This window comes from Phyllostomus hastatus, unplaced genomic scaffold (assembly GCF_019186645.2).
Source record: "Phyllostomus hastatus isolate PE091 unplaced genomic scaffold, TTU_PhHast_1.1 phas_scaffold_39, whole genome shotgun sequence".
Taxonomy (NCBI): domain Eukaryota; kingdom Metazoa; phylum Chordata; class Mammalia; order Chiroptera; family Phyllostomidae; genus Phyllostomus; species Phyllostomus hastatus.
In genome coordinates, this window is record NW_025334028.1 from 24,864,775 (window position 1) to 24,878,163 (window position 13,389).

The 13,389-nt window shown below is 37.4% G+C and overlaps 1 protein-coding gene across 3 annotated transcripts in view; it reads right to left on the minus strand.

Moving 5' to 3' along the window:
* Positions 1 to 280: 280 nt before the first annotated feature.
* SLC39A8 (solute carrier family 39 member 8) overlaps positions 281 to 13,389 on the minus strand; it is a 70,273-nt gene continuing 57,164 nt past the window's right edge. For all 3 annotated transcript variants that reach the window (XM_045820156.1, XM_045820158.1, XM_045820157.1), the window contains exons 7-9: positions 4,184 to 4,391; positions 3,809 to 3,993; positions 281 to 1,789 (exon numbers count right to left, since the gene is read on the minus strand). In XM_045820156.1, the coding sequence (XP_045676112.1) occupies positions 1,640 to 1,789; positions 3,809 to 3,993; positions 4,184 to 4,391 (543 nt within the window). In that variant the 3' untranslated portion in view covers positions 281 to 1,639. The remainder of the gene's footprint in view (positions 1,790 to 3,808; positions 3,994 to 4,183; positions 4,392 to 13,389) is intronic.

Consider the following 13,389-nt stretch of genomic DNA (forward strand, 5'->3'; position numbering starts at 1 on the left):
CGTCATGTTGTGAACAGTTCCCTAACCCAGGCATACCATCGGCGCTTCAAAGAGGTGAAGGCTATTTCTTAAAATTGTGTAAACAGATGACATGGTAAAAATAGATCCTGTGCTTACTGGTTTGAATAAACAATTATTAGTCTTTATAGTTTTTATTTGCTAAATATCCTTGAAAGAAACACATCACCAATTTCCTATTTCTCTCTCTCCCCTGTAATACCAAGTATACGGAAGTCACTCAAGATACATACTTAAAATTAATAATGAATGACACAATCCATGGTTTCAAAGGTATTTACTATTTGGTCAAACAATAATTTTTTCATTGTCAGTCATAAAATGAAATGTACATTCATATACATGTTAAATATTCATCAGATCTGCATTATGGCTATGTGACACCATTTTAAACTCTGTGGGAAAATGTAATTCCTGAGATCACTATTGGCTTTTAGAAGTCATTTTATTCACTGTCAAATCATCTTCCCTTAAGTGACTTGGGAGTGTGAATTGAGGTTAGGATGTTCAATCTCAGACCAACTTTCTATATCAGTTAAATGAGAAAATAGGCTCTGTCTTTTATAAAAGGTAGAAAAATAACCATGGTGTGCAGATTTTCCCCCAAAGTATACCACACAGGAAGAATGCAGACTGAACACCAAAGAAGTCTTTTCTGAATGACTCTCAATTCCCTAAGGAATGCATATTTTCTAGGCAACCTGTCCTTGACATGCAGCAGTCCAGTTATTGTTTTGCCTTTATTGAAAATATCCTTTGCTGAACAATTGTGTTCATCTTTAAAAGAAGATTACCTAAAATTACATTCAAATTCTTTCTACAAACCAACAGAGTGTTCACCTTCTCCAGACAAACACAGGGTACGCAGAAACTGAGTTGTCAGTCACGGGTGTGCATCCCGACCTGCCGGTTGCTTGGTGCGCCCACAGCCGGCGTCCTGCAGAACAAGTCCTGCCTTTTGTGAAATCTGTACAGTTTACACTTAATGTATCAAATAAAGTCTAACCATACTAGGGCTAGTAAAGCTTTAATGACTTCATAATTCATGTTGAATGGTTTTCAAAAACAATCCTATAAACACCTAAATAAAATATAAAATGACAAAAGCTATGAGAGCTTTCTTTCCTAGGTTCAGTAAGGCCTTGGAATCATTTGTATCTTGGTTCTCTTCTGCATCTTGATGTCCTTGCTCATGAAAGAGCTGGAACAAATTAATTAAAAGAAAACCACTCTGAAACCACTTGAACTTCTGATCCTACCATAGAGGTTTGAAAGCTTATGAAACCTAGCTTGTATTTTTTTCTGAGTTTTGAGGTCTCAATGATTACAGACTGCATACTTCTTGCTTTGTGGTGATTTTCTAATATGTACAATACATGAAAAAGTGGGTATTTACCAAAGATCTTGTATGCAAGGCTTTTCAGGCTGGAACTGACAAGCTTTTGAAACATTTTTAATAACAAATATTGGCCTATCTCACAGATCTGAAAGCAATAACAAGTTTCCTCAGCTTACAGTTGAAAAAATTATCTTTTACCTAAACAGGACCAGCTTAAAATCCTTTCGGAGATGTTTTTATTTATTAAATGCCTTCACTAACAACACTACCTTCCATTTCCTGTTAATTCAATTCAATTTCCCCTGCGTACAAAGTGATGAGCAGAATGGCCGTGAATCCAGTTAACATGCCAGCATTCTGAATCATGAAGAAGGTGAAATCGGTTTTTCTTCCAGTTACCTTTTCTCTCAGCATGTCGTTCATCTCTGGAAACTGGAAGGAAGACACATTGTCAGATAACTGTTGCCATCTTGTGGTAAAGCATAAAATAGCCATCTACAGATTTCTGTGGGGGTGGAGGATGATCTTCTATTTCAGACGTTTAAATGTTTTAGCACAGAAAGCACCACAGTAATATCCAGCCTTGTTAGACACCAACAAGAATAAAAGTATTAAAATAGTGTTCCCCAAGTGAGTTAATTAATCAACCAGTGGAATGGGATTTAGTTCATTTTATTCTCTCTTTTCCTCTCCTCTCTCTCTCTCTCTCTGCCCTCCTCCACCCACACCATTCTTTCAGGATCTCAAGCGCATCCAGCCTCTCTCCTTCCTCAAATCTTCAAACTCACCAAAATTTCTATCTGAACTCTTCTGCCTCCAATTTTTCAATGAGCTAGATCCTTCAGGTTTCAACCTAAATCATATTTTCGTAGAAAGGCTTCTCTTAGCCCCTTCTAACTTACATTAGATTCCCTTACTTTCATCTCTCATCATACATATTGCCTTACTTTTATTTCACAGATGTTTTATTTGTAATTACTAGTCATGTGTGTGATTTTGCTTGTGTGTTGAATGTTAAGTCCCCCTCTTTGTAAACGGGAAGCCCCCTGAGTGAGGGGCCTGCACCTCTCCTGTCGCTGTGTTCCCCCCAGTTCCCTGTCAATTTCCAGGCCTGAGACAGAAATGTTGAATCACCGTATGTGAATAAATAATTTTTTAGCAATCACTATACATGTAATTTCTGTTCTTTTCAATTTGTGTCCTTTTGCTTGCTCTACCCCTCACAAAATTACAAGGTTTTTAAATAAATTATGCACTGCTCTAGGATTGAACACTATAACAATCTCATTACAGTGAAAGCAATTAAAACCCCAAGTTCTGTATCTAAGATCTGCCCTTTCTCAGCAGGTAATTTCTACTGAACGGGCCCCATGCGGAGATCTGTAAATGCCATTTTTAAAGGCATAATCCGAAACGCCTGCTCGGGCTGCAGCGGTGCATCGTACAATGCCAGCATCCGAAACGCCTCCACAGCCAGCCATGTGCCCGATGTAAGAAAATCGTTGCAAGGATAAAGAGGGTGAAACCACTCTGAAAAGAGTGAAACTGCTTCAAGTATATACAGCATCATTTATCAGTATTATTTCCACAAACTAAACACTCTAATGGATTCTGTTCACATGTCAGAGAAAGGAGAAGTGATGACCTAACACAGAGTAGGAGACATTAATACTGTGAAGAAAAATACAAATGCAGTGGTGGTTCTAAGGGTCAGCACAGCACAATGAACAGAGTTAGAGAGTTATCATTTGTAGCTAAGAATGCAGATGGAGGAAATTAAATTATTAAATTTTGTCTGTAATACATATTCAGTTCCAAATGCAAAGGAAATATTCCCTGATTTGCATACACTTAGCACCTCTTCATGTTCTAAAAACCTGTCAATGATTCACTTGAAAATGCACAGAATCATTTATATTCTGCCTCTTACACACACACACACACACACAAATAAATACATAGACATAAATACAGATACAAATATAAATGGACCCAAGTACATATTATCCAATTTTAATTTGCCAGTTTTAGTTTAACCCCAAATGTTCGTACTGTTTAGAACTTTGGAATAACAAAATTCTATTTGCAGAACAAGTTATTCCTCTTTCAATGCAATATCCTCTCAAAAGAGTAGGAAAACTCCCAAGGGACTCACTATAATAGAATACAAGTTTTATCTACCACAGGACAAAAAAATCTTGGGGAAATATCTCTACTTCAGTGAAAATGATTTATTTCCTCTTCTATCAGTAGGATCATAGATTAAAGAATCAATGAGAATCCCTTTCAAACTGCTATTGGTACAGAGTACTCAAAAAGAGTTATCTGTTAAACCAGGAATGTTTTAAATTACAACAAAAACGACCTCCTTTTGCCCTTAGTCAAATTGTAACCAAGATGTTTATTTATAAGTTTTAAACTAAAACAAGATAAAATTTGAAAATTTCTTACCATATCCGCCAGAGAAATATAGAGGAACATGCCTCCAGCAAGTGCAAATATAATATTTGGAGCAAAATTGTTGCCCACCAAAATGCCGAAAGCTAGCCCAACATAGCAGGAACATGCAGACAGGAAATTGAATAACAAGGCTTGCCGAGTGCTCATTCCTGCATTGAGTAGGATCACAAAGTCCCCTAGAAGGAGAAAATATCGAATGAAGAGGTTTTTCCACTTTTGGCTGGAATGAAAGATAATCAATGTCTAACAAGGGTTTCTCTAGTCCTACGCCATCAGCAGAAATTTTGAGTGTGTCACCTGAAATGTCTCACTCCACTGAAACCAAAAAGTACCCACTGACTTTGCAACACGAGCAAAGCCCCTTACCCAGCTCATGCGGAAACTCCTCACACAGGATTGCTATGGAAGTGCTGAGTCCCTGGAGAAGGGACAAGGTGCAGGAAGCCCCGATCGCCAGGCCATCGATGAAATTGTGGAGGGCGTCGCTGAGCGTTATCATCCAGGCAATTGTCCCTATTTCTGACAGCTTGGGCCCCTTCAGACAAGTACAGGAGCTTGACTCCTTTTTTTCATGCTGTAAAATGGCAGAAAATCAATCAACAGAATAACCAACATTTCTTGAAAGTCTAAGATACACAGAGAAGCAGATATGTTATGTCTTGAGGAAGACAGAAATATGGTTATAACAGAAAGTCTTTCATAGTGGATGGGAACCCCTAACCCTGTGTAACGAAGAAAAGGAAATCTGTGGTAGGGAAAAAGGAAATGAATAGATGGACAGCCCTTGAATGAGCTACTCAAAAGACATTTTATTTTACTTTCCTCTTAAAACAATCCTTTGATTTGTATGAACAAATTCCTACTACTGCCTTCCTGAAATGTAGCAGATATTAACCTACAAATTTGATTTATTCATGTACATAAAATAAAAAAAAACCTTTTTCAAAAACTAAATTTAAAGTCTTTTCCATGTTACAATTTAAACATGAAATCCACATTTAAAGCACAGGAACATCAAAGAGCATTTCTCTAGCCCCTCCTCTGCCACGACGTGACTGTGAGCAAGTTACTGGCACACAGTTGCTTCAGCAATAAAATGAAGAGAATGTATCAAATGGTTCATTTATTTTTCCATGACTTACTAAGTTTCCACAGTCTTCCAGGTGCCACGCTGAGTGTGTAGACTGTAACAACGTGGTCCCTACCAGCTATAATTTCAATATTTCATGAAGTGTGATTGAAACAGACTTGCCTTTACCCTAACACTTCTTTCTATTTTGAAACAATAATAAAAATATAAAATCTTACAGGGACCCTCTGTAAGAATATAAATTTCCATGAGGTTTACACAATTGTATAAAAAATCAAACGACAAATGTCAACTGAAGTGTTTTCCAGAAACTAAAAAAAAAAAAAAAATGCAAATACATTTTTAAGTAGGGAAGCAATTTGCTATTAATGAGAGAATACTTTATTCCTAACTCCCCTCCCCTCAACTCTGCCTCAGCAGCTAATCAACATGTTTATTGAGCAGCTGCAATTTGTGCAACAGTGCACTCAACGCTTCGTGAAACATGCGGAAGCAGAAAATACAGCTTCTGTCTTCAAGAAATGTATTTACCTTGGAGAAGCAAGATGTAAAGTACATGACTGACTTTTTCAAAGTGCACATTAGCTATCCAGCTGAGAGGGACTTCCTTCCGAGCAATCATCTGAGAGATTTTATATTTACTCCAACATCACTTCATTACAGAAAACACTTTGGGGGTTGTTCTGCCAGAATTTACTTTAGAGCTTGAAATACATCCTTTCACTGTTTCGTTAGTGGTACATCGTCATCTTTGGTGGATGATTTTTGTGTGTAGGCATAGCCAAGGTCATTGGGAGCCAATGAATTCTGAAATTTATTATGGAAGGAGGGGGAACTGTTCGTGCTAGCAATAGTAGTGGTAGTGATAGTCATCATAATAGCAGAAGAAATAGTCATAGCAAAGCCATATAGTTTTATTCCGTGCCTGGCACTGTTCTGAGCACTTAGATATTTAATGCCTTTAGAACGACTCCATGAGTGAAACACAATTGTTATCATCCTTTTATAGTTGGGGAACTAAAGCACAGAAGTGTTAGTCAACTTATCCAGGCATATAAAGGAAAAAGTGGCGTGGGTGTTGTTGTTGTTGCTCTTGTTGTAACTATTTCACTCCTCCAAAGATATAGCGGACAGTGGGCAGGCACTTCTTATTTGTAACAGGGTCCAGAGGCAGTTCACAAGGAGAACACCCCCTTCTCTCCAAAAACTGCTCTTAAACACTTGAAGCAATGTGGGACTGTGTTTTAATCTCATTTTATTTTAAAAGACAAATCTCATCAGCATAAAAAAAATCCATCTGGTCTTAAAATGTGGTCTTTTTACTTTATAATGTTAAAAGATAAACTAAACTTAATTTCTTGAGGCAAATTAAAAATGTTTTAAGTTTACTTGAGCAAAAATCGATTCAAATATTGCGGTGTCAAATGGGAAGTGGTTCCAGCTCTTCACCACCAGGGGCTCAGGGAGAGAATTTTACAAAGAAGAGACAAAAGCAAAGCAAAGCAATTATTGATTGGCTATCACTTACAGCCTAGTCAGCTATTTGCGACTGTTGGCCCCTAGATTTCAATTTTGTACCCTTCAGGCATTCACAGGCTTAGATTTGGTTTTGCTTCCGTAGACCACCATAGCATCAGAGACACCTCAGTCAAATGATCTTCTTATTTAATTAATTTAACCATTTAATGTATCTTGAATGCACAAAAAATAAAAAATTATGGTTGAATACATAGCTTGGAATAAATGCTCCAGAGCAGGAAGCAATTGCTGCCAATGGAGAAACAAAGGTGGTCATGAGAAAAACCATACAGAAAGAGACCTTGGCTTTGCACAAACTTACTGTCAAGATGCACTTAATAAGACCAGTTGTGTTCATCTTCCAAACTTAGTTTACCTAATCACATATTTTACAATATTTTTATTTTATTTCTTTTTTATTTTTCAATTACAATTTATAATTTCTTTGTTTACATGTGATAGTTTAGCCTTGATAACCTTGATGATATTTTATAGTATATACAAACTCTGTATACAAATTCCTTTAATTCTGAAAAAGAAATTAATGTATTAAGCATGATCACCTTACCTCTAAGCCCAGATATTATTGACTCTATTTACTATGCTTCCTTTTAGCTCTGTAATCCTAGGTCGCAAATATATGTAACTGTTGGGTTGGGTAGGTTAACAGTTATACATTTTTAATAGCTTTGGAAGAAACAAAGTATGCAAATGTTCACAGAAAGTTATTTTTTTAATTTGCTTGAAAGTAAGTTACTGAGCAGAGAGAACACTAAATTCAATTCCTTCTAGTTAAGTTAGTAAGTATTTGTCTCTCCCCTCCTTTTTTTCTTTGCTGTTGTTATCGTTTGCTTGCTTGCTTTTTTGTTTAACATGCACATTAAATGTAAGCCTATGTTTAACCTCAGCCATGATGAGGCAATTCAATCTAGTAAAAAGACCAAAGATCCAAAATCCAGAGCTGAATTCTAGCTTGGCTCTCACAAGGATTACTATCTAATAATCATCAGCAAAGCTGTGAACATCTCTCACCTTAGTTATTAATGAAAATGAAAATCCAAGAAAACTATAGAATAATCGGAATGGGGAGAGAAAATATATCATGGACTATAGTCGTAAGGAGAGAGGAGAAACTAAGCAGACTCATAACATAAGAATGGAAGAAGCAAAAAGTAAAAGAAAGGAAATGTACTAAGAAATCAAAATGAAGAAAGCAAGTGGGCTTATTGCAAAACAGTTTACATTTAAGCAAGGAAGGGGAAGATAAAAAAAAAAGAAGAGGGCATGAAGGAAGAGGAAGAAGAGGAGGACACGGAGAAAGAGGAGTGGCATGAGGTGGGAAGAGGAGAAAGAGAAATGGAGAGAGGAGAAAGATTAAAAGGAGAACAAGGAGAAGGCAGAGAAGAATGAGAAGGAGGCAAAGAGGAGGGGGAGGGAGATAAGGAAAGAAAAAGAAAGGATGTGGCTATCCTTCAGTAGAATATAGATGATATAAATATGGTTTACATCTACACTAAAATAGTATGTAGAGTAGTAAAGATGATGAATATCTATATATTTCCACATGTAAAGATGTCCCAAACATAGTGGTGAGGTAAAAAAAAAAGTATAAAACAGCATGTCTATTGGGCACTTTTTGTAAAAACAATTATTATAACTCCACAACAGTCTAAGTGAAAATACATTGGATGGGATGAAAATACATTGGGATGATAATATAAAAATGCTAAGCACAGTTATCCCTGGGAGATAGAACTGGATGATCTTTATTTGTATGTTTTTTATCTGGAATGGGTTTTCTGGATTTTCTTGCAAGTATATATTATTTTAATACTCAGAAAACACAGCATTAAAGCCATGGGATGAGAACCAGCAAGAGGGAAAAATGAATTTGTGACGACTCAGGAGTTATTATCACCAACAAACAAGGTAAAGCTAGAGAGGCAGACTGCCTGTAGGTTTGATCTGGATTGAAAAGAGGGTGTATTGTCCCACTAAAATGAAGCTATTTGTTGGGTTAATGGCTGCAAAGATCAGCATGAACACAGTAAGACCTCATTCTTCATTGGAGGAGGCAAAATGAACCATGGTTAATAAAAATGTGTTTATGGTTGGTTTATTGTTTATATGTTCTATCAGTAAGAAGGTAAAATCAAACAACCACTGCAGGTAAATATTAAATTTCATATTCTATGCTGAAAGAATTTTGCAAATAAAGAGGCTGCAAATAAAGATGGGTGGGTTTTAAGGAAAAGAGCACTAAATGTAAGATAGCTTAATGATTAAAGGGTACGTATGTGCTTTGGTATCAAATGGGTGTAAGTTTGAACACTGACTCTGCTATTTAAGATACTGCTACTCTGCTACTGACTCTGCTACTGTGTTTTTCAGAAAGTTGCTTGGGTCCTAGCTAATGCACTTAGACAAGAAAAGGAAACAAAAGGTATATACACATTGGGAAGAAAGAAATACCACTGCCCTAGCTGGCAGATGAGAGTCTGTACAGAAAATCCAAAAGAGTTGACAAAAAAAGATCCTGGAACAAACAAGCAATTAAAGCAAGGTAGTAGCATACAAAATATACAAAAGTCCATTGCTTTCTTATATACCAGCAAGTAACAAGTGGATTTGAAAATACCATTTGTATTAGTTCCCCCAAAGAAAAAATACTTAGGTATAAATTTAACAAAATATGTACAAGATCTGTATACAGCAAAACACAAAACTATGAAGACAGAAATTAAAGAAAAACTAAGTAATGGAGAGAGATTCTATACTTAAGGATCAGAAGACTCAATATCATCAACATGTCTGCTTTTCCCAATGTGACCCATAATTCAATGCAATCCCAATCAAAATCCCATCAAGTTATTTTATGGATGTTTTGTGATTTGGAAGTATATACAGAAAGGCAAAAAAATCTAGAATAACCAACAGAATATTAAGGGAAAGGACCAAAGTTGGAGAACTGACACTACCTGGTGTCAACCTACTATTCAGCTATGGTAATCAAGACAATGTGGTATTGGTGAAAAAATAGATGATAGATCAATGGAACAATAGAGACCCCAGAAATAGACTCATATAAATATGGTTCACTGATCTTTGATGAAGTAACAGAGGCAATACACTGGAGAAAAGAGAGTCTTTTCAAGAACTGGTGCAGGAACAAGTGGCCATCTGTTCACATGCACATACACATGCACGATCTGGACATAGACTGCACACCCTTCACAAACGTGAACTCAGAATGGGTCATAACCCAAAAGTGATGCAAAACTGTACAACTCCTGGAAGATAGCACAAGAGAAATCCTAGATGACCTTGGGCAGGGCGGTAACTTTTTAGATACAACATCAAAGGCACAATCCATGAAAGAAACCATTGATAACCTGGACTTAATTAAAATTAAAAACTTCTGCTTTCTAAAATACAATGGCAATAGAATGAGAAGACAAGACATAGACTGGGAATTAATATATTTGTGAACAGCACATATGGTAAAGGACTGTTAAACAAAATACACTAAGAACTCATAAGCTAAACAATAAGAAAACAAACAGCATGATTAAAAAATGGGCCAAAGACATTAACAGACATCGCACCAAAGAAGATATACAGATAGCAAATAAGCACATGAAAATAAGCTCCACATTATATGTCATCAGGAAAATAGGAAAATTCAAATTAAAACAACAATGTGGTAACAGTATATACCTATTAGGATGGCCAAAACTGGGAACAATGACATCATCGAGCACTGGTGAGGATGTGGAGCACCAGGACCTCTCATTCATTCCTGGTGGGAATGCAAAACGACACAGCCACTTTGGAAGACAGTTGGCAATTTCTTACAAAGCTAAATGTATTCTTACCATATGACTTAGTAGTTTCTCTCTTTGGTACTTAGCCAGAGAAGTTGAAAACCTTTATGCAAACATGTTTACAGCAGCTTTATTCCGAATTTCCAAAACTTGGAAGCAACCAAGCTTCAGTAGGTGAATGGCTAAATAAATGATGGTATTATCCACAAAAATGGAATATTATTAACCCACCCTCCTTCAAAAAAAGAGCTATCAGGCCATGAAAAGACATGGAGGAACTGTAAATGCATATTACTAAGTGAAAAAAGCCCATCTGAAAGGCTACATACTGTATGACTCCAACTATAGGATGTTCTGAAAAAGGCAAAACTGTGGAGGCAGTAAAGAGATCAGTGGTTGCCGGGGGGTGGGGAGAGAGAGGGATAAACAGGTGGCACAAGAGAATTGTTAGGGTAGTGAATTTACTCTACATCAGCGATTTTCTAGCCTTTTTCATCTCATAGCACACATAAACTAATTACTAAAATTCTGAGGCTCACCAAAATATATATTTTTTGCTGAGCTGATGAAAAAATGGGTATAATTTTGATTCAGTCACACCAAACGACTACTGTTGTGTTGACTGTTATCATTCTTTAATTTAACAGTCTAAGGGGAAAAAGAGGTCAGTGCCCCTGACTAAATATCAGGTATTGCATGTTTTAAAAATTCTTGCAGCACGCCAGTCTGCTGAGGCACACTAGTTGAAAATCACTGCTCTATATGACACAACAATGACTTATACATATCATTACAAATTTGTCCAAACCCAAAGAATTTATAACACTAAGAGCGAACTCTAAACTATGGACTTGGGTTGATCGTGATGCGTCACTGTAGGTTTATCGATTGCATCAGATTCACTGACCTGGTGGAAGATGTTGATAATGGAGGAGGCTATACATGTGTGAGGGCAGGAGTTATATGGGGAATCTTTCTTCTCAATTATGTTGTGAGCCTAAAACTGCTCTTTAAAAGATGAAGCTCTTTTTTAAAAAAAAGTTACATAGAATCTGATTTCAGACTCCTTATGTGTAGAATGGTGAAAATAATACTACCAACTTCATAGAATTGTGATGATTAAATGCAATGTTTATAAACCACTAAGTGCTTCATGAATGATAATTACTGTATCACACAGATCATTTTACCTAATGAAGTACAGATGAACACAGCATTATTGTAAGAAAAACAAAACTGCCTAAGAGAAAAGTGTGCAAAACAAAAAATTTGTCATGTATGATCCTTGAATATATTCAGGAGCATACTGATCAAGTCCATTGGAGGAAAAAAAGGAGAAAATTAAATTTACAGCCAGAAAAGAGCTTTAGGAAAGGAAGAAGTACAGACACTTGTTATAAAGAAAAAGAGGAAATTTTTTAACAAGGATTCTTGAGGTTGGGCATAAAAATAATCCTAAAGAAAGTTATTGACTTTCCACTACTGAAGTTCAAGGTATGTGCAAGAGTCATGAGATTAACTAGCCAGAAAGTAAAAGTATGAAGTCTGAGTTAATAAGTTGGTATGAATCAGATAGTTGACTGGGTATAGGAAGAAAGAAACTTAAAGATGTGAAGTAATATCCTCAGTACTTCAGAATTTACAAAGCACGTTGAAATGTTAGTGTCTTCCTTTTCTTTTGACCTTTACAATATCCTCATGAGTAAAACAGAACAGATACTGATACTCTAATTTTAGAGATGAGGGAGATAACAATCCAAGAATAAAAATGACTTGCTCCAAGTCACGAAGAAGGTGTTGGGGTTAGGCTACTCAATCATTTACTGAGCACCTATTTTTTAACAGTCAGGAACTGCACAAAGAACTGATGATAGAAATGTAAATAAAAGAATCTCTATCTTGTTGGAATTCACAGTCCAGAAAGGAATATCCAGAACTCAAACCTCAGGCCTGTGAGAAACCGCTTTCATCTGCCCTTCCAGCATGACTCCCCGCCCCCTCACTCTGTCCTCTGTCCTGAGTCTGTCCTCAATGAGCCCCCACTGCAGGCTCCTTGGTTTCCATTTGAGACTGACCACTGGGGAGCCCTAAAGGCAGTTCAGGGGTACAAAGGAGGGGGAAATCATGGTATGTATTTCTCTGAAATCCCTCTGTGGGGTCTCCGCAGCCTGTCCATGACATTCAGTTGCAGTCCATGGCTCTTCTCAAGACAGTTCCCTTCCCACGTTCCAGCTCCCTCCCTTCCAGCCTTTGGGTCCAGGGGTGGCCACGACTCTTCCATTACTGGTCCCTGGTTTATGCGCTACCCCTGTGCTGCTCTCACACCCCACTCACACCTATAAATAAACCTTCCTGAAATTATTCTAATTTGAGTGTCCCATCTGTTTCCTATTAAGATGCTAACAGCTATAATCATTGGTGCTGTGAATAGCCATAAGAAACAGATCCCCCCAAAATGATGTTTAATTGGGCTTTTCACATATTGGAAGTATAGGGAAATGAGAAATCGATTACTCATAGGTGGGCTGCATTTTTCAGTGAAACCCCAAATATAAAAGGGCTCTGCCAGGTCTAGGCTACATTGCGAGGTTTCCTGTGTCTTGGTCCTTATGACCCAGCAGACCCATGGGGACTGGAAGCATCTATGGCAGAGAGAGATGCTGAAAGGAGCCTTCTGGCAAGCCCCACAAGAGAACCACAGTGTGGATCCCTAGGCTGTCAGGGTAAAGCCATGTTCTCGTTTGCCATTAACTATCATTTCTCTTAAAAGCAGTTCCTCACTTGTTTCTGGGACCTAGTACAGACTTATCTTGTGTCCATGTGGCAGTAAGTGGCTGTGAGGTCATGTTCAGCATGGACTGGATGTTACCTGACCCAGCAAACCACAGATCAATTATCTGCATCAGCATTCCATTACTAAACGGTGTGTGGGAGACCAGGCCCACACCAGTCTCGACGACACAAACGGCAAGGGCAGGTGTTCCAGGCCCTCGTGGTATCTCAGCCCAATGCTTCATCTCCTTCCCCGCAAAACAGCAAGGCTTCCTGGACAGATCCACGGAACTGAAATAATTGCCTTTCACTTTCAGTTTAGGAGCACATCATTTTACTGTCTCGAAAAAATAATTTAGAAGAAATAT